General features: G+C 43.1%; 1 protein-coding gene across 2 annotated transcripts; it reads left to right on the top strand.

Moving 5' to 3' along the window:
- Window positions 1-425: 425 nt before the first annotated feature.
- Window positions 426-21,333, top strand: YBX1 (Y-box binding protein 1). Of its 2 annotated transcripts, none has more exons than XM_037881072.2 (8): window positions 426-809; window positions 1,236-1,299; window positions 9,806-9,839; window positions 14,181-14,270; window positions 14,538-14,840; window positions 15,678-15,760; window positions 15,859-16,124; window positions 20,959-21,333. In XM_037881072.2, the coding sequence occupies exons 1-7, from the start codon at window positions 653-655 to the stop codon at window positions 16,091-16,093; spliced, it is 966 nt and encodes a 321-aa protein (XP_037737000.1). In that variant the 5' UTR covers window positions 426-652; the 3' UTR covers window positions 16,094-16,124; window positions 20,959-21,333. The 2 variants fall into 2 exon arrangements, with proteins under 2 accessions (XP_037737000.1, XP_037736998.1); XM_037881070.2 differs by having other exon boundaries at window positions 466-809; window positions 15,847-16,124.
- Window positions 21,334-21,638: the final 305 nt, after the last annotated feature.

The following is a 21,638-nucleotide window of genomic DNA, read 5'->3' as shown; positions in this document are numbered from 1 at the left end:
AAGTCCTCCTGCTCTTTTTGCGGATACAGACTAACAGGACCGCTCCTCTGAAACCAGCTCAGGCCAGGGCACGTGCTGCGCGCCCTCCGGCCCCCACCCGCTGCCGTAACCCAGCCTTCCCCCCCGGCCTTCTCCAGGCGGCGGGATCAGCAGCGCAGCTGCACCAATCACGCTCCGAAAGGGAGGAGTAGTGAAACTGGCCGAAAAAAGGCCCGGCGGCGCTGATTCCTACAGCCAATGGGTGTGCGCGTTATATGAGAGGCCGGCTCTGCGGCCAATAGATGTTAGCGAGCTGTGTGTGCGGGATAGAAGCACCCAATAGCTGAGAGCGTTCGCTGAGGGGCAGGCGCCGTATCGAATGGGTGCGACAGTGACCGCGTGGGCGGATTTTTAGAAGCCAATGAGTTTGCACGTCGCGTGACGGTCAAGCTCCGCAGCCAGTGAATGAGCTAGTGGGCGGTGCATGCGGGGTGGCTAGCCGGTGCGGGCCGCCATTGTGGTCAGTTCGATCGGTATCGGGAGCGGAGAGCGGAGCCCAGCGAGCCCGGAGCAGGGAGCAGCCCCCCCCACGGCCGGCCCCAGTCACCATCACACCGCGGGAGGCGGCGCAACAGCCAGTCACCACCACCGTCCGCACCGAACAGCCGCCGCCATGAGCAGCGAGGCCGAGACCCAACCGCCCGCCGCCCCTCTCCCCGCGGCGGCCCCCGCCGCCCCCGCCGAGTCCAAACCCAACGGCGGCACCGGCAACGGTGGCAGCGGCCTGGCCTCGGCGGCGCCCCCCGCCGGCGGGGACAAGAAGGTCATCGGTGAGGGGGGGTGATGGGGAGGCGGTGGAGGGAATAAAGGGGAGGGGTCTGTGGGCGTCATCCCTCCTCCCCCACAGGAAGGCGCGAGACCCCTTCCTGGTGCGCGCGCAGTGGCCGTTAGGCCCCGCGCGCCGCCTGAGTCGTTGGGCCCCGCGTGCGGCGGTGGATGGGGCGGGGCTGGCGCGGAGAGACTCAAAATGTCCGCCACGCGGGGCCTTTGTGTGAGACCCACTTAGCCACGTGCCCTCCCGGGACCCCAGCGCGCAACGCTCCGTGAGGCCTGGCCGTCCTGGAGTGCGCTGGCCGAAGGGTCCGGCCGGCGGGGAGGGGGGCCGAGCCCATCTCAGTGGCGCGGTGGGAACCTGGCTCGGCTGCGCGGAGGTGGGGGCGATGCGTCATGTGACATGTTCGGTTTTTTTCTTTCAGCAACGAAGGTTTTGGGAACAGTAAAATGGTTCAACGTAAGAAACGGCTACGGTTTCATCAACAGGTGAGGAGGGAGGTGCCATGTGCTCGCTGACCAGGGATTCAGGGGCGGGATGGTGTCCTGAGAGCTGGGTGGGGACTGTGGGAACGCTTTAGACAGAGTCCCTGTATCTGTCACTCTGTTCGCTGACCAGGCCTCATCTGACACATCTCCTGGCTTTCAGATGAGTCTTTACCAAGCTTTTCAAGTGGCTTAGTGCTGAGATGACTAGCCTGGGGAATGGACTGAGGCTGGGTTGGTGGGTTTGGTGGCTGCTGCAGAACTTCCCCAGGGAGACGTTTTGACTATTCAAGTACATTGTAGTCATGGCTTTTTTTTCCTCCCAACACTACTCACATTAGGTTTATTCTTTCAAATTTTTCTGTCTTTAGTTTTCCACCAAACCAGATAAGAAATCCAATCATAGTAACTCCCCGTGTCCCTGCCTGCTTTCCCTCAGGACAGCAGGACTAGAGCAGTGGGCTGTCATCACAGCCTCCTCCTTTGGCATGTGGCAAGACGCTTGTCTGCAAGTGTTGTTTTGGCTGACATTCTGGATATTTCCAAACAAACATTGGACCCAAGTGTAGTTATAGTTTCAATAACATTTTTGGGAGCTGTAGGGAATAATGTGTGTGAATCAGGTGTGACCTGATCACTCTGTCCCATGGGGCTTTTCACAGAAGTGGTAAGTTGTTAATGCAGGTGTCCCCTCTGTATTCCACTTTTGTTCTCTTGCAGAGTTTTCAGTAAAGTGGTTTTAATAGGGATATTTATTCAGTGTTGGAGGTAGTTGATTTTCATATGCAGTGATTCGTGTCTTTGATCCTTTGAGATGAGGTTTAAATGTAAAACAGGTTCATGCCATGTGTTAATACTTGTTTGATTCTAAGCTGTGTTTAAATGTACAAAAGTGATAAACCTTAGTAACTGTTTTGCATTAGGTATTGATACTTGCATTGGTATTTTTGAAAGTCATTTGACTATAAGCATAGTAATTTATACTGAACCTAGTTTCATTTTTAATTACACCACTCTCAGAAATGTCACTTCTAGAACAAAAACGGAGCGTATCAATGCTAACTGAACTATAAAGAGTACGCTTAGTAAAATGGTCTGGTCAGTAGTTTTATTTTTTAAACTCGTTCAGTTTGCTGTTCTATGCAAAGTTAGATAATTTTTAAATGATCTATTCTAAACCTGTTGCAGGGAACTTCTAAGATGGCTAACAAATTAGAATTTTTTTCTCTATTTGACAACACTTTGTGTAAACTCCATTTTCACTGTTTGCTCTGTGTTGTCAGTTAGAAAGGGAGACTAACTGAGAAGTCTCTTGTAAAAATACCTCATTAGATTAAAAATGAGCATAAGGAGTTTTCTGAATGAATTTTAAAAAGATCAGCTATATTTTCTAAAGTGTTCGCTATCAGAAAATGAGCTACTTCCAGTTTTTTTAAAATATACTAATTTAAAGTATTCCTTGTATCTTGGATTATTTTAATAAGAGCTATGTTTGTTAATACTTGAGATGGAATCTCTAGCCATGACTCAGTAGAGGTGCTTAAATGCTGGTTGCATTTTAATAAGATGCCAAGTTCCTTTACAGCTCAATTCTGGAAGCCTTCAGCATGTAGGACTCTCATTGAAGTCAGTGGGTGTTTTGCAAACAGAGCTTGCAAAGAGCCCTTAGTTATTCTCTTTGCCTCCATATTACTGCTCTATGTTGTTAATCCATGTATTGCTTTGAAAGGTGTACAGTAGAACCTACGTTATCTGGGAGTCTCAGAATACCTGCCCTCCCCAATAGGGTAATGTGAAATAACGCAATGAGCAATTATAATAGACAACAGTTAGTTTTATTGTATAAATAAGATGTTTATTTACTCCTCTTAGTGAACTAGACCACACACTGCTGCACCATACCAGTTCTTGACATCCTAACAGGTTATTGTCTCATTTTTCCTCCCAACACTCCCAATTGTTTTTGCTCTAACTTTTCTTAATAGGATATATAGGAACTAGTGTTGACAAAGCAAACTACTTTAAATTCCTTATTTATCCTGGAGGGTGCAAGTGTAGGCTCTGATGTGTTCATTCATAAAATTGGCTGGATTATGTGAAAGGTCTAGTAGATTATATTTAATTGGTTTTGCACATGTATCATTTAAATGTCTGGACATTCCTATAGTTCAAGTGTAAAACACTTCTTATGTACAGCCTTTTAATTCTGTGGCTGAATCTTAAACACCAGACCAAGGAATAGCTGTTTAAATTGTAAGTGCTAGGAACTCTTGACCGTTGCAAGTTCAAAACAGTGGGTTATACATTCTACTTGTAGGGGAAAGTATTTACAACTACATTCATTAAAGAAAATTTCACTTAAAAAGAAAATGTAAGTTAATCAATGAAATTACAGCACATAGTTAAAAGGCATCTGAATGTTCAGAATATTAACTAATATGAATTGGGCAGCTTCTTCGTCCCTGGAGCTGCTAGTTTAATGAGAAACCCCGCATGATCACATGTTACCAAGACAGGAAGGTTAAAGCTGCAAAAACTAGGAACTTCATGACATTTCCACAACTCTTAGAACAAGACTGTTCTTTCTGGGATCTCTCGTTTACTGTAAGAAAAACATGTCATAAACAGAGCACTTCAGCTATTGCTTGTATTTAATTGCAGATTGTGTTTTTGTAACTCTGATCATCCGGTTTTGATGCAAATTTATGTTAGCTTAATGACAGTATGGCTGTCTATTTTATATTTAGTGTTTTACTCTGCAGTGTCATCTTGGGTTCTAAGAATCTTATGAAATGTTTCTCTGTTATAACAACAATTAGGTCTTCAATGACAGAGGTTGCCCCATTGCCTCAAATGGGGTTGCACATGTATCTGATGTTGTATTTGGAACTCCACAGAATTTACTTTGAATACCCACAGGGAATAGACCTGTTAAGTAAGAAAGCGCCACTTCTAAACAGTATCTGGATTGTGTAGTGCAAAGAGGAGATGGACACCATAATTAATGGTCTAGAGAACGAAAACCGAGTACTCACTTATAACAAAAACACAAGGCGACTTCAGATTATACCAAAAGAGAAGTTTAAAATTGTAAAATTTGTTTACACAATGCATAATTAACTTGATCTCATTGCCAGATAATACCACTTGAGGCAGTTATTTTAGGAGTTAAAGTATTAATGTTTATATGGATAATTAGCAGATTTAGAATTACATTAGGATTTGCAAAAAGAACTTTTATAAAGGATATAAATCTTATACTTCAGGGTGAGCAAACCTCAAAGCAGTGGGTTAGGAAGAAATTTTCCCCAAGGGGAGATTATATTAACTGTCAGCTACTGAATTTCTTGTGGCTTCTTGTGAAGCATTTGGAACTAGCCACTGACAGGATATTGGATTAGATGGTCTGAGGAATGGCAATCCAGAGTAGTGTACTGCACTTTGAACTTTAGGAATCTGTTTTAAATTCTTTGTAGTGATTTTTGACCCTGATCTTGTAAACACTTATGCACATGCCTGAGGATTGTGGTCCTGTTTGACCCTAAGTCAGTTAACTTTCAGTTCACTGCAATCTTCCTTTAAGGCGACTGGGGGAATTCTAGATCATCTCAAGCCAAATAGGCAGCTGTTACATATTTCAAAGCCAACTGGGGGTGTTAATCTTGCCAGAAGTAGGCACAAATGACTTTGGCTGGTGAATATGAGAATGCAGCACCATGATCCTGGGGCAATGCTTTGAGAAGGCTGTCATCTCAGCAATTGGGAAGAGATGAGGTTCTGGGATTTCTAGAAGGATCTTGTCCTGGGACCCTGCTTGAAGGTTTCATCTTTCATATCTTCTGGCCAATAGGTATCTTATTAACTTGAAGCGTCACTAACTGTTGGTAAGGTGAAAGTGCTTGTGCTCCTGGAGGCTGTGGTGTGTTGTGACTTTGTTTCTCTGCCTACTGAAACAGTAAAGAGGCTTACAGTGCAGTGCTCTTCCTAGATGTTCAGTTTCAGTTTTCCTTCTCCATTAATCCCTGAAGCTCACAGCACTCCCAAGGAATAGCAGCATGAAACTGTCATATTTGTCCACAGAGTATGTTTTTCTCACAGTTGCTATATAATAAAAATGGTTCTACACCCATACGTAGCATCAGTATAATATTGGAGATCAGTGTGATGTAAATTATGACCACAAGTGGTCACTAAAGTTAAGTTTATTAGATGCTCTAAAAATACTAAGTATTTCATATCACAGTGCCTAAGGTGGTCACAGCTGAGAATGCCCAACTCAGGACAGACTGCTGAGAAACAGGGCAGACACATCTCAAACTAGTGGTCAGTCTGTCTTTAGAGTTCACCAAGCCAGTGACAAGATGTGCTCCTGTATCAGTACAGTGGTTAACAAGACAAAAACAAGTCCACTTAGGCATTCCAGCACTTGGCTCACCACCCATACAATTGGACTCTGAGAGGTTACTGAAAACCAGATTCATCTCATATAAAGTTCTTCCAATCCCAAGGGACCAGGTCAGTATATTACCCAAAAGTCACTCTTAGAGTCAATCCTTTAGTAACTAACAGCTAAAGATTTAATAATACATATATTAAAAAGTTATAAATGGCTCAGGAAACAGATACATTACAGTTGATTTCAGAGATTGCAGGTCAGGGTCATAGGCGCAGACTCCATGGGTGCTCCAGGGCTGGAGCACCTATGAAAAAAAATTAGTGGGTGCTGAGCATGCACTGGCAGCCAGCTCCCTCTCTTCCCCCTCAGTGCCAACTGCCCATTGCAATTAGCTGTTCAGTGGCATGCAGGAGGCATTGGGAGGGAGGGGGAGAAGAGGGGATGTGGCATGCTCATGGAGGGGTGGAACTGGGTGGGAAGAGATGAGGTGGGGGCAGGAAAGGTGGGGCTTGAGGTTCAGGTGGGGGTAGGGTCTGGGGCAGAGCGCGGGTTGAGCACCCCTGGGACCGGAGGAAGTGTGATGGCGCCTATGATAGCAGTGATGTAGATCTACCATCTTGTAAAAGGTATGGATTCACCCAAACAGATTGGGGATCATTCAGTTCCCTGTTTTAAGCTTCCTTGTTAGAAATCCATTCCAGATATGTGAAGCAGGAGATGAAGAGACAGCAGTGATGTTACGGCTTGCAATTTATAGCCTAACCCACGTGCATGGAAAGTTAATGGCCTGATATGGAGTCCAGGGTCACATGAGCATGAAAAGTTAATGGTAAAAGATGCCGTCTTAGGTCACATGTCCTTACATGGTTTGCTGAATTGCAGGGGGCAGCCATCGGTAAAGAAAACTTACTGCATGGGATGAGTTTTTTCAATGGGCCCCTCGTGAGAGTTGAGTGTTCTTAATGAGCTATCAACACATAATTGGCTACCCTTGATGTAAATTTATCGAGTGGGGCGAGGTGTAACTCAGGAACACAACATGTTTGATAGAAATGCATAGCCAGTATTCATAACTTCAGCTACAAAGATGCATATAAACAGAATTATTGTACTTAACAAATCATAATTTTTCTATTGATACCTTACATGGCATACTCTATTAGACAATGCAATTGCATAATAATGGTGATACATTAGTGATTGTAACAGTGGTGATACATTAGTGTACACTTGGTTATCATTCCTTCCATCACATTTCAGTTTTCAGTTTTAGATGAAGTCACATGAGTTGTATTAAGACTACTCCCTCCTTGCAGTGACTGTGTCTCTTGACTGCAGAACAGACATTGAACTGGCTTTATTTGCTGCTGTATTGCAGTGCATGTTCAGATCTTACTTGTGCACTTTCATTATAGCTTCTGAAGTGACTCCTTTCTACTGAATATTGCTTTGGGGTTTTTGCAGATGTATTGACATACAGGGGGAGGGATAGCTCAGTAGTTTGAGCATTGGCCTGTTAAACCCAGGGTTGTGGGTTCAATCTTTGAGGGGGCCATTTAGGGATCTGGGGCAAAAATTGGGGATTGGTCCTGCTTTGAGCAGGGGGTTGGACTAGATGACCTCCTGAGGTCCCTTCCAACCCTGATATTCTATGATTCTATGACTTGGCTGTCCAGATCAAATCTTTTGGTCTCCCCATAAGTCTTCCCATATTTCTGATCTCTTTAGGTTCCTTTGAATAGTGTTTGAAACTCCTCCCCACTGCAAATTTAACATACTACTTTATCTGAAGGGCAGCACACTCATGTCTAGGGAGGAGCTTTGACTAGTGCTATCATTCACTGTCCATAAAGACTCATGAAGTAAAGGGGGAGTGGGGTGGCAAATGCAAAACTAAATAAAGTTGAATAGGTAGTGTGCCTTTTCTACATTGATGCTACCTTGTCTATCCATTTGCCACCATACAAATGGCTTATGCTGTCTTCTGTGCAACCCCTGTGTACTGAATGTTTTCCCTGATCTGATCGACAAGGCCACTAGCCTCTACATTCAGGTTTCCCTGAAAGACCCAGCATTGATGTAACCTGTGAGAGAACTAGCTGGCAATGAAAATCGTGAGTAATTGGGAATAGCAGATAAATTCTATTTTATTTAAATAACAGTAACTCTGTATTAAAATGACATGGCCAGTCATCAGCTTAATCATGCTACTCTTTTTCTGACGATTGTGAGCTTGCTGGGAAAAGCACTGTGATCTTTGTTGGAAAGTATCTAGACACTGGGGCACTACCAGAAATGATTGATTTTAACCATTACCATGCTAAAATTCCCTCCAGTTCTCCTCCCCATATCTCCTTTGGACCTGAGTGGGAGTGGGGAGAGAAATGCTATCTGTTAGAAAACTAATGAACTGCAGGGGGGTTGGAAAGGAAGTGGAGGGAAAAACCGAGTGAGATTATGCATTATGGAGGGGTAGGAGGGAGATAAACTTTGTGTGAAGTGATTGAAAGAGCATGAGGTAGCAGGCAATGTGAACACACAAGAGTAAAGGGAAGGAATGATTTTGTTGAGAGATCTCTCAAAGGCCTAGTGTGCCTACTTTTTAACTAAAGCACCTTGTATGCGTGAACTGTTTGAAATTGACTTATCAGATATTTTTAAAGCACTCTTTTACTTAGTATGTCTTCAAAATGTTTCCTTTTTTCAAAAATATTTGACACTTTTTGCTTCCTGTGTGTAAAGGGATATCAATTTATCTACTTCTCCCTGCTTAACCTGATGAGTTAGTGCTATCAAACACTTAAACTCCCAACAACCTCATGTTTCTCGCCAACTTTTTAGTTACAGAAAATAAAAGTGGGGTAGGGTGTTCAAAATATGGCACTTGGGTTGATACCCTTGTAATTTGAACACTAGAATGCAGTTAAGGGGTAGGGACATCACATACAGTGACTCCTCGCTTAACGTAGTTATGTTCCTGAAAAATGCTACTAAGCGAAAAGATGTTAAGCGAATCCAGTTTCTCCAGAAGAATTAATGTAAATAGGGGGTGTTAGGTTCCAGGGAAATTTTTTTCGCCGGACAAAAGACATATATATACACAGAGACAGTATAAGTTTTAAACAAACAATACTGTACACAGCAATGACGATTGTGAAACTTGGTTGAGGTGGTGGAGTCAGAGGGTGGAATATTTCCAAGCGAATGCCTTGTTGCTAACTGATGAACTAGCCCTTGGCTAAGACCTCAAGGGTTAACACATTATTGTTAATGTAGCCTCACACTCTACAAGGCAGTAGGAATGAAGGGAGGAGACACAACAGACACATGGCAGTGTCTGCAAATGTTCCCTGTGGAGACTGAATGTGATGATGAACCCACGCTATCCCACTGGAGTGCACCACTCCCTGCACTTTCCAAAATGCTGGGGCTTGCGTGTGTGTGAGAGAGAGACGCCTGCACACACCCTGTGTGAGGGAGAGACTCGCATTGCCCCTTTAAGTACGCTGACCCCACGCCTTTTTAAGTAGATCAGCAAGTTGAGACAGCAGCTGCTGCCAGCAAGCTCCCTCTGTCCTGAGCCCTGTCGTGTGCCCCCCTGCTCTGTGGAGATAGGGTACAGGAATGGGGGAAGGTGGGACACCCTGACATCAGCTCTGCCCCCCTCCCCCCCCCCCAAGCAGGAGGCTCCTGGGAGTAGCTCCAAGGCAGAGGGCAGGAGCAGCACACGGCAGTGAGGGGAGGGACACCTGAATTGCCTGGCAATTCATAGCCTGCTGGGGGCCTGCTAGCCCACCCTGGTTCCAAGCCTACACCAGCTATCTCCAACGGGCTGCTCTTCCTGCAAGCAGTAGATAAAGCTGGCGGCTGCCAAACAATGTTATAAGGGAGCATTGTGCAACTTTAAACGAGCATGTTCTCTAATAGATCAGTGACATAACAATGTTAACCCAGACAACGTTAAGTGAGGAGTTACTGTACTGATAGCCAATGTGGTCTTTGGCAGTACCTCAGGTTAGCATTTGGCCCCATGCCAAACATTAGTGAGTCTAGAAAATGTGTTGGTTTTGTTCACCACACCGTTCTGAATCTGAATTTTTTTTTGTATTGCAGGAATGACACCAAGGAAGATGTGTTTGTACACCAGGTGAGTTACTTTTGTGCAGGTGGTAGTGCAGATACCTCTTTTTAGAACTAAAGCTTATGCTGACTTGGTGAACTGTACGAGTTGAAGCTTAACTGAAGGGAGGGGGAGCATATTAGATGCTGTGTTCACTGAAGAAATCTTAGTTCTCCAAGGTCATCTGCCTTAACACCATGGATTTTCATTCTGTGGGTACAAGTAGTACATCCATATAGTTAAGGTTGCCAAACAGTCTCCATTGTAATCCTATATTTTTCATGCCTGGACAGTTTTATATTTACATATTTTATACTTAACTTGAAAACCTCATTGTGTGCAAGTGTACGCTTCTTCCTTTAATCTGTTAAGATATTTTTGAAGAATTTTCAAAAGGATAAAGGAGAACTAGCAAAAAAATTAAAAATCCAAATAAATGTTTGACTGTCCTTCATGAAGCTATTAAAAGTAGTCATGGGGGGAGAAGTAAAATTCTGTCATCAGTTAGAAACTGTAAAAATAAATGGAAAATTCACAGCATTTAAACTGTGGAACTTGCTGGTGCAAGGTATTCGTGAAAGCTTAGTAGGATTTGAAAACTGCTTACACGAATGAGTGCCTGCTCTTATACTTGACTAAAATCTTTGAGATATGAACTTTAATCCCTTTAAAGCATAAAGCAATTCACACCTGTTTAAGTATTAACTAACAACCCAAAGGGCAGGCTCTTCCATAATGAACAAGCATGGGAGTTTTACATCTTTCTCTGAATATGATACTGGGCAATCAGTAGAACCTGTTTAAAAGGAAAAAATGGACAGGTGGTCTGATGCATTATGGTAATTCCCATGTTCTACACACACAAGAGGACAGAACTGTGAGGATTCAGCTGTACTGTTTTATATTTCCTGACTTAAATGCATAAGTTATTTAAAATTCAAATTGTATTGAAGGACCCATGGCAATCTGAAAATCATACTTCTGGCTAAAAATCTTGAATTTAGGAAAGTTATAACACTTATAAGTACTACAGCTGAAAAGTTAGCAATATTTCAGTTAACCTTGTGCAACTTACAAAACTTATTTACTATTTTCTGTGGCCAGTTAGCCAGGAATAAACTGCAATGACTCTTGTAAATATTAAAGGGAGCAGAATACCCTTCCTGTTTTTTAAGTAATTTCAGAAAGTGTATTGTGATATTTCTATTTTTTTGGTTAACTAGTAAGCTTTGGTCAGTATCTGAGTGTCCTGAAATCTTCCAAAAAGTGTGTAACAGGATATATGACTGATCATCAAGAAAATAGTAAAGCTTGACTGTATGCAAAGCGCTAGAAAATGAGCGAAGTAAATGGAAAATAAACTGAAACTAAATTTCAGTCTCTATAATTACTTCTAAGATTGTGAAGTGAGAGATACTGATGAAACACAATATGACAGCTAGCTATTAGGGTTTGTTTGGTTTTTTTTTAAATAACGTAATTTGATGGTGTTCTTTTAATATAGGCAGTGAGTACATGGTAACTAGTAATTAGTTTAGATCCAATTTGAAATATAAAATCAGTGACTTTATAAAGTAAGAAGAAAAGGAGTACTAGTGGCACCTTAGACTAACCAATTTATTTGAGCATAAGCTTTCGTGAGCTACAGCTCATTCATCGGATGCTGTAGCTCACGAAAGCTTATGCTCAAATAAATTGGTTAGTCTCTAAGGTGCCACAAGTCCTCTTTTTGCGAATAACACTGCTGCTGCTCTGAAACCTGTCTTTATAAAGTAAATCTCTAATTTGATAGGCGTTTGAGGAAGATATAAGCTCTCTCCCATCCTGTTACCAATTTGGGTTCTTTTCAGACATCAGTTGTGCAGAGCAACTAGGGGAGCAGGCTCTCCTGGTGTCGTCTCAACACAACACTAGATCTGTAGACTGAAAATTTGCAAATGTATTGTTACAGTGGATTTCATTCCCTCTAGGGCATGAAAATGCTGGGATGCTGTCAGCACTATTTCACTTTTGTGAAGTTCTCATGCTTGTGCTCTATTACTGAGCTCAAAAAGTGTTTGGTAAACAAAATGTGGTTTTGTGAGGGATTAGTTTGTACTGAGCATTTACAGGATTTATTAAAAATCTCTTCTGACTCCAGAAAACATGGGGGTTTTCAGTATGTAGTTGCACGGTCCATTAGAAGCTGTAGGATTGTTTCTGTAGTGTTGCAAGGTTAGACAGCCTAATCTTTATTTTAAAATATACTCAGAAATACAGGATTGAACACTTTTTCTGATCAGGGTGTAAACTAAGCTTTTTAAGCAGCCTTGCAATGTTGTGGCTACAACTGACTTAAGAGGGAAGCAGTGCCTCAACTTCAGGCTGTCTTTAAGTTTGAACTGAAATGAGATCAGGCAATTGTTTTCCTCAACTGTAATTGTACCATTGCGTGTAGTACTTAGTGTGGTCTTACATTAGCTTATGCTCTTTAATTTTAGACCTCAATAGACTATATAGTAGAGTAAACACTGCTGTGGAAACTTCAATGTCTCTTGCAAATTCTCAGCTGTAACAAAGGTTTTAGAATTTATAATCCAATAACAGCTATTTTCAAACTGATGGGCACTTAAATAGCTACACAGATACCCAAATGAGTGGCCTGACTTTAAAAGAGGTGAGTTCTCACAATTACAGACATGCAGTGCCCCTCTGCCATGTACATTGGTCAAACTGGACAGTCTCTACGTAAAAGAATAAATGGACACAAATCAGATGTCAAGAATTATAACATTCATAAACCAGTCGGAGAACACTTCAGTCTCTCTGGTCACGCAATTACAGACATGAAAGTTGCGATATTACAACAGAAAAACTTCAAATCCAGACTCCAGCGAGAGACTGCTGAATTGGAATTCATTTGCAAATTGGATACAATTAACTTAGGCTTGAATAGAGACTGGGAGTGGCTAAGTCATTATGCAAGGTAACCTATTTCCCCTTGTTTTCCTAACCCCCCCCCCCTTCCCCCCCCCCTAGATGTTCTTGTTAAACCCTGGATTTGTGCTGGAAATGGCCCACCTTGATTATCATACACATTGTAAGGAGAGTGATCACTTTACATAAGCTATTACCAGCAGGAGAGTGGGGTGGGGGGAGAGAAAACCTTTTGTAGTGATAAGCACCCATTTTTTCATGATTTGTGTGTATAAAAACAAACATCTTCTGTATTTTCCACAGTATGCATCCGATGAAGTGAGCTGTAGCTCACGAAAGCTTATGCTCAAATAAATTGGTTAGTCTCTAAGGTGCCACAAGTACTCCTTTTCTTCTCACAGTTTCAGTGACTTCAGTGGGAGTTAAATGCGCTCAGTGCTTGGGGAAAAAAGGCCACTGATCTGGATGTGTAAATTTGGGGCTGTATTTGGCCATATGCTTTTTTTAAAGTAGTCTTAGTTTTGTGGGAAATAATACGGTGTGATGGAATCCTGAATACACAAATTCCAGGGGCAAAGCAAACCTTTTTTCTTTTGTATAGATCAGCATTGATTATTGAGAATCTTTTAAAATATTCCTGACAGTGATTTGGTTTTATCAGTTTGATTGTTTTCTCTTTTTTTAATTCTTCAGGGCATGGCAGTTAAGTGGAGCAAAGCTTGCTGACAAGCATGCTCCTTGTTTTGACAGTACTGGACATGAGCAGGCTATTTGTTGTACTAATCCTGCATGCCCTGTTATATTGTCAGACTTATGGGAACCCTCATAGGCTAGTATCAGTGGCTTTTGACACTTATCTGGTAGGTCTGCCTCCAATTAATTTAAATATTTGTAGCATTATTTTAGGATATATTAGAATGTTGCCACTGTAGTTGAATTTACATGTTACTGTAGGCAGTTTTGGGTGAGCACTTTTTGTTACACATTTTCCCCTGTGAAATCTAGCATATTTCTGTTGAAACTAAAAGTTAGTTTATATGCTAAAAGAAAAGGAGGACTTGTGGCACCTTAGAGACTAACCAATTTATTTGAGCATGAGCTTTCGTGAGCTACAGCTCACTTCATCGGATGCATACTGTGGAAATCGCAGCGATTTCCACAGTATGCATCCGATGAAGTGAGCTATAGCTCACGAAAGCTCATGCTCAAATAAATTGGTTAGTCTCTAAGGTGCCACAAGTCCTCCTTTTCTTTTTGCGAATACAGACTAACACGGCTGTTACTCTGAAGTTTATATGCTGATATTGCTGAATTTCTAGTTCAAGGAAGCACATTCTACCAAGGAAAACAGAATGTTCAAGTACATCCAAAATCTAGGAAATCTCTTCATATATCTTTACAATCTCTTCATGCTGGGCGTCTAAAGCTAATTCTGGAATATTGTGTTACTAGACTGCCATAAAGAAGAATAACCCCAGGAAGTACCTTCGCAGTGTAGGTGATGGAGAGACTGTGGAGTTTGATGTGGTGGAAGGTGAAAAGGTGAGCATATTCTCTAATATTAAAACTCGCAGAAGAATTGATTTGCCATTTGGGCTGATATTTGGTGGCTTCTTCTGAGTAGATGGCTAATGTGGCTTCTTCTGAGTAGATGGCTGATGTGACAAGTTCAAGGAGGTTAAATTTTTTTCTCGCTTTCCAATACGTGTGCTCAGTTAATCGTGATTTACTTACGAGTCAGTTATGGCATGAGAATGTAACTTTTTTTCCTCTTCTGATCATTACTTAACACTATCACGCTGTTTTTAGGGTGCGGAGGCAGCTAATGTTACAGGTCCTGGTGGAGTTCCAGTACAAGGCAGTAAATACGCAGCAGACCGTAACCATTACAGACGGTATCCACGACGTAGGGGTCCTCCACGCAATTACCAGCAAAACTACCAGAACAGTGAGAGTGGGGAAAAGAATGAGGGATCAGACAGCATACCAGAAGGGCAAGCCCAACAGCGCCGACCCTACCGCAGGCGGCGGTACCCACCTTACTATATGCGTAGACCCTATGGGCGTCGACCACAGTATTCCAACCCTCCTGTGCAGGGAGAGATAGTGGAGGTAATTTTTGTATAACTTTTGATACTGTACTATCTTGCTTATAATGGAAGGGGTTGGGGCTTTTCAGCTGCCTATATGTAGGATGTTGGGTTTGTTTCCTTTGAATGTGTAAGGTTTAGTAATACAAATGAGCTAAAGAGCAGAAATCTTGTTTGCCAGCAGACTGTCAATTCAAAAATGCTATAATTTAAGTATGCAATGTGAATCAGTTATTTTTTCAGATAATTTTTTAATTATTTAAAGGAAACCGCCTAAACTAGACTCCACATAAAATGCATCATTTTGTGCCCCAGGACCTCTTTGGTGCTTACCAGATACTTTGCTCTTACCCAACAAAGATTCAGTGTGCCAAACTGCCACTATGGCTAATAGTGACTTCTAACTAGTTGGTTTAAGTCATTTAGTTCAGGGGTTCTCAACCTTTTGTTCCTGAGGGGGCCCCTGCCCAACCTGCTATAAAAACTCCACAGACCGCCTGTGCCACAACAGCTGGTTTTCTGCATACAAAAGCCAGGGCCGGCATTAGCGGGTAGCAAGTAGGGCAGTTGCCTGGGCTCCCCACAAAGCTTAAGTTGCTTGGGCTTTGGCTTCAGCCCTCCATGGCAAGGCTCAGGACCACAGGCTTCAGCCCCATGCAGTGGGGCTTCGGCTTTCTGCCTTGGGCCCCAGCGAATCTAATGCCTGGCCGTGCTTGGAGGACCCCCTGGAAACCTGCTTGTGTTCTCTTCAACAACCCCTCCTCTCCCCCCGCAATGGGGCCCGTGACCCCTGGTTGAGAACCATTGATTTCGTTCGCTCTTGTAGCTGGCTAAGTTGTCTTGATGTACATTATTTCAGGGTGCTGACAACCAGGGTGCAGGAGAACAAGGCAGACAGGTCAGACAGAACATGTATCGGGGTTACAGACCACGATTTCGCAGGTATGCTGCAGATCCACTTGTTATGTTATGAAATTTTGTGAATGTGCTAGAACACAGTGGTCAGATGGTGCATCCTTAAAGCCTAGCTTGATTTTCAGGGGTCCTCCTCGTCAAAGACAGCCTAGGGAGGAAGGAAACGAAGAAGATAAAGAGAACCAAGGGGATGAGACCCAAGGTCAGCAGCCACCTCAACGTCGGTACCGTCGTAACTTCAACTACCGACGCAGACGCCAAGAGAACCCTAAACCACAAGATGGCAAAGAGACGAAGGCAGCCGAACCACCAGCTGAGAACACGTCCGCTCCCGAGGCTGAGCAGGGCGGGGCTGAGTAAATGCCGGCTTACCATCTCTACCATCATCCGGGTGGGTATTCTCATTCTTGTTTAAGATATTCTACTATAATAGAGTTCCTTCAGAAGCTTTTTTTACTTCTAATCTACTTTAGGTTTTAACTGTTACAGCGGTTGTTTTCACTCTTGTACTTGTGATCCCTTTCACATAGCAAGCCTCTGAGTGCAAACCCCTAATAAATTAAAAACACTTTTTAATATATTTAACACCATTATAAATGCTGGAGGTAAAGCAGGGTTTTGGGTGGACGCTGACTGTTAGCGACACCCCAGGTATAACCTTATCAACCCCCTGAGGGGTCCTGACCCCTCATTTTGAGAACTGCTGTGTTATAGTATGCATTTCTTGCACTTTGGATTTGGTGTGAATGCACATGTTGGGTAAAATGTCTTGTAACAGATTGCAGGTTCAAGTTCTTTCAACAGGACAGCTATAAACTAGTTGGGGGACTTAGCTGCAGGAGGTTTCTGATTTTAGATGGGATCTTAGCCATGTCCTGTACAAGGCTAGGCTTGGATGTGTTCAGTGCTTTAGCCTGGTGGCAGATATTTAGCTCTCATGTATGTTGCAAATAAGAATCATGTAAGTGCAGGAGTGGTTGTAATTGTCTGTGAATGAGATCTTAGTCACACCTTACAACTATATGGAACAAATATTGAAATAACCAAACATCTACAGGTAAAAGCAGCATTGTTTGCTAATTCTTTAAAAGACAAACCCTATTCTTGATGGACTTTTGGTAGAATTATGTAAGTAGTAGATGAATGGAACAGTGTTGGGCTAATTTTTGTATTTTAGTTACTCAACTGAAAAATTAACTCAAACTGGCTTGGATAGGGTCACTTTCAGATGGTCTGAAGACTGGTTGAAACACTTCCCACAAGGTCACAATAAGCACAATGTAGTGAAATGTGGGAGATGTTCTAGTGGGGATATTGCAGATGCATTAGAATCAGTCCTCATCTGGAGGAGAGAATAGCAGTACATTAAACTTCTAGATAATACTAGATTGAGGAGTTGCTAAAATTGACTAGGATTGAGGAATAACCCAGGATGCTAGAGAGATGTGGACAGACTAAGATTCAACTTGAAAAAACTAATACCTAGAGAATGTGAAACTGAATCTTGAGAAAGACCTAGCAATCATACGCAGCCAATTAGGCATGAGTCTGCAATGTGGTATGCCAAGAAAAAGCCAATGTCATGTTTGGCTACATGTGCAGAGACATCACATCAAAAAGCAGGGAGGCAACAAGCAGAGTTTGGTGTAGCTGGCCTTTTGATATTGCATTTAGTTTTGGCCTTTGCTCTACCAGAGGGGAACGTTTCACTGACCATGGCAAAGTTTGTAAAAATGAAGATTGGAATATGGCCTTTATTTAGTAACTAAACTTTTAGTTATTGTGAGAATAGGCTCATTTCTAGGACCATCACTATTCCTGCCCTTTGTTTGTTTTCCTCAAATCTGCTTTTCTGTGTTTCTGTCCTTGTTCCTTGTCTTTAGATGTCCTCTGTTCTTTTTCATCTGTTTCCTCCGCTGCACCAACCTTTAGTTCCCACCCCATGGACTGCCACTCACCATTCTGTGAAATAGTTACGGTAGACCAGTGGTCCTCAAATTTTTTAAGTCATGTCCCCCCCAGTATCCCCAAATGTAACTTTCCAATGCTCCTTCAGTTGCTGGGAGTGGGGCTATAGTCAGGGTTGGGGAGGAGCTGCATCCGGGGCTGGGGGCCGGGGCGGAGCAGGGCTAGGTGGTGCTCCCTCCCTGCCCCCCAGTCCACACTGCACCCCCCCGAATGTTCCCCTGTGTCCCCCTGGGGGGGGGGGACAGGCCTCGCAGTTTGGGGACCACTGATGTAGACACTCGTGTCATCATTAGTCTTCAGTATCAACACACCAAAGGGATTATTAGGGAATGCAGGAGTTTGCATCTGAGTTACTGTTTAAGGCCCTGTGATTCAGAAAGGCAAGACTGAGAGTCTGTTGTTCAGTTCACACTTTCAAGGTTGTACTCCTAACCATGAGGGCTAGAGACTCTTTTTAAATGAAAGTTTAGATTGTTGAATTTGCATGTCATACAGGTCCAGTTTACTTGATTGGACACCCCTGCTCTAGTTGTTCCTAGCAAAGAGCTTTCTAGTAGCTGATAGATATGAACTCCCGTCATTCATCTCAGAAGGTGTTAAGATTAACACATCGCTGAAGTCAGATGGCAACTTTAGTTTCTCCTTAGCATGGACAGTAGTGCTCATCTATTCCTTGTATACTGAGAGATCTTTGGGTGCTTAAATGGCACTGCAGAGATAGCGGAACCAGGTTCTTTATTTCATTCTTCTCCTCCAGAAAAATTCCTCACCTGTGCCTTAAAGGGGAAAGAGATGCAGTATTTAAATGTCTTCTCGACAGCCACCAGGGGCCGAAAGCCTCAGGCTTCCACAGCAGCCAAAATGTTAGTCTTTCACCTGATCTATATGAGAGCTGCAGCACACTGTGAATTTAAAACATAGCACCAGTGTAAAATCAATTTTGATACAATCCTTCTCAAATAATATTGTAAGTCTTGGAAACAGAGGATGGGAATGAGGGGAGAGTCAGGAAGGGGAAGTGCGCTGCCACATAGACTAGGGTCAAATGCAGCGTAGGACCCAATAGATAAGTGGCTTCCTAACAAAAAGTAGGCTGTTTTGATATGCAGTGAGTAACATAGTGGCACGTAGTCAACTCCAGGCTCTAGTCACAATAATGGGGAAAAGGTCTAAGCTAACACTGCGTAGGAGGGATGGCAAGAGACCACCGGGGATTAACCAGGAGATCTTCAGTGATCTGAAACTCAAAAAAGAGTCCTACAAAAAGTGGAAACTAGGTCAAATTACAAAGGATGACTATAACAACACAAGTATGTAGGGACAAAATTAGAAAGGCCAAGGCACAAACTGAGATCAAACTAGCTAGAGAGACAAAGAGTAAGAAGAAAATGTTCTACAAATACATTAGAAGCAAGAGAAAGACCAAGGACAAGGTAGGCCCATTATTGAATTGCGGGGGGACAATAACAGAAAATGTAGAAATGGCAAAGGTGCTTAATGACTTCTTTGACTCAGTTTTCACCAAGAAGGTTGGGGGTGATTGGATGTCTAACAGTGAATGCCAGTGAAAATGAAGTAGGATCAGAGGCTAAAACAGGGAAAGAACAAGTTAAAAATTACTTAAGACGAGTAAGATATTTTCAAGTCACCAGGGCCTGATGAAATGCATCCTAGAGTACTCAAGGAGCTGACTGAGGAGATAGCTGAGACATTAGCGATTATCTTTGAAAAGTCATGGAAGACGGGAGAAATTCCAGAAGATTGGAAAAGGACAAATATAGTGCCCATCTGTAAAAAGGGAAATAAGGACAAGCTGGGGACTTGCAGACCAGTTAGCTAAACTTCTGTACCCAGAAAGATAATGGAGCAAATAATTAAGCAATCAGTTTGCAAACACAGACGATAATAAGGTGATAAGTAACAGCATGGATTTGTCAAGAACAAATTGTGTAACACTGTTGCCAAAAAGCGAACATTAGTAGGAGTGTTGTAAGCAAGACATGAGAAGTAAGTCTTCCACTCTACTCCTCTCTGATTAGTATTGTATCCAGTTCTGGGCACCACATTTCAGGAAAGGTGTGGACAAATTGGAGAAAGTACAGAGAAGAGCAACAAAAATGATTAAAGGTCTAGAAAACATGACCTATGAGAGAAGATTTGGGGGTGGGGACTGACCTATGAGAGAGGTTGGGGTGGGGGAAATGGGTTTGTTTAGTCTGGAAAAGAGAAGACTTAGAGGGGACATAAGTTTTCAAGTACTTAAAAAGTTGTTACAAGAAGGAGGGAGAAAAGTTGTCCTCTAACGTCTGAGGAGAGGACAAGAAGCAATGGGCTTAAATTGCAGCAAGGGAGGTTTAGGTTGGACATGAGGAAAGACTTTCTAACTGTCAGGGTGGTTAAGCACTGGAATAAATTGCCTAGGGAGGTTGTGAAATCTCCATCATGGGAGATTAAGAGTAGGTTAAACACACCTGTCGGGTGGGCAAACTATGGCCCTTCAGACATTTTAATCCGGCCCTCAAGCTCCAGAGTGGGGTCTGAGGCTTACCCTGTTCTGCGCATGCCGGGCCTGACTCCATGCGGCTCCTGGAAGCAGTAGCATGTCCCCCTCTTCCCTGCCCCCCCATGCGTCCTACATGTAGGGGCAACCAGGGGGCTCCGCACATTGCCCTTGCAGTTCCCATTGGCCGGCAACTGCGGCCAATGGGAGCTGCAGGGGCAGTGCCTGTGAACGGGGCAGTGCGAAGAGTTGCCTGGCCACACCTCTGCATAGGAGCCAGAGGGAGGACATGCTGCTTGAGGTAAGCGCTGCCTGGAGCCTGCGTCCCTGACCCCCTCCTACGCCCCAACCCCCTGCCTCAGCCCTGATCCCCCTGCTGCCCTCCAAACCCTTTGGTTCCAGCCCCTCATCCCCAGCCCCACCCCAGAATCCGCACCCCCAACCAAAGCCCTCACCCCCTCCTGTACCCCAATCCCCAATTTTGTGAGCATTCATGGCCCACCATACAATTTCCATACCCAGATGTGGCCCTCAGGCCAAAATGTTTGCCCACTCCTGGTCTAGATACTACTTAGTCCTGCCATGAGTGCCGCTGATTGGACTAGATGACCTGTTGAGGTCTCTTCCAGTCCTACAATTTGTGCACCTTTCTTAAGCGTTCTAGGAATCCATGTTGAATTAATATTGCAAATGATCTTATCACCAGAAACACTTAAGCCTGCAACACACATCTTTGACAGTCTTTTTCCTTTCCCAGTTTAGTCATCAAAGAAGAAAAGAATATGAAATAAAGAGAAGAATATGAAATTCCAGCAATAAGAAATGAACAAAAGAATTGGAACTGAAGACCTTAAGTGCTTGCTTTTTGCTGTTGACCAGATAACTAGACTATCTGCATTATCTATGCAGCATGGGATTTTTATTATTTTTACCTGAAGAAGTCTCCTTTTGGGAACGACAACCGTTTTTTAAAAGGCCTGTTTTTTCTCAATACACCTTTAAAGGTTTTTAAATTGTTTCATATCTGGTCAAGTTGAGATTTTTAAGAACCTCATTTTTAATTTGTATGAAATGTACACCTAATTTTTTCAAGTCAAACTGCAAGCATCTGTTAATAAAGGTCTTAAAGAAATGCCATGTGTTTGTCTGTTTCAGCTCTGCTTTTCCTTTTACTGAAGGGTTACAGGCTGCACCTTAAATGTTAGTCCTGGTCTACACTATGAGTTTAGGTCAAATTTAGCACACGACGAAGCCATTTTTTTCGACTTAAAGGGCTCTTAAAATCGATTTCTGTACTCCTCCCCTGACGAGGGGATTAGCGCTGAAATCGACCTTGCCAGGTTGAATTTGGGGTAGTGTGGTTGCAATTCAACGGTATTGGCCACCGGGAGCTATCCCACAGTGCTCCATTGTGACCACTCTGGACAGCGCTCTCAA

Source organism: Chelonia mydas, chromosome 18 (genome assembly GCF_015237465.2).
Source record: "Chelonia mydas isolate rCheMyd1 chromosome 18, rCheMyd1.pri.v2, whole genome shotgun sequence".
Classification (NCBI taxonomy): Eukaryota; Metazoa; Chordata; order Testudines; family Cheloniidae; genus Chelonia; species Chelonia mydas.
Note: the sequence above shows the minus strand (reverse complement) of the source record. Positions and strands in the feature narration are given on the sequence as shown.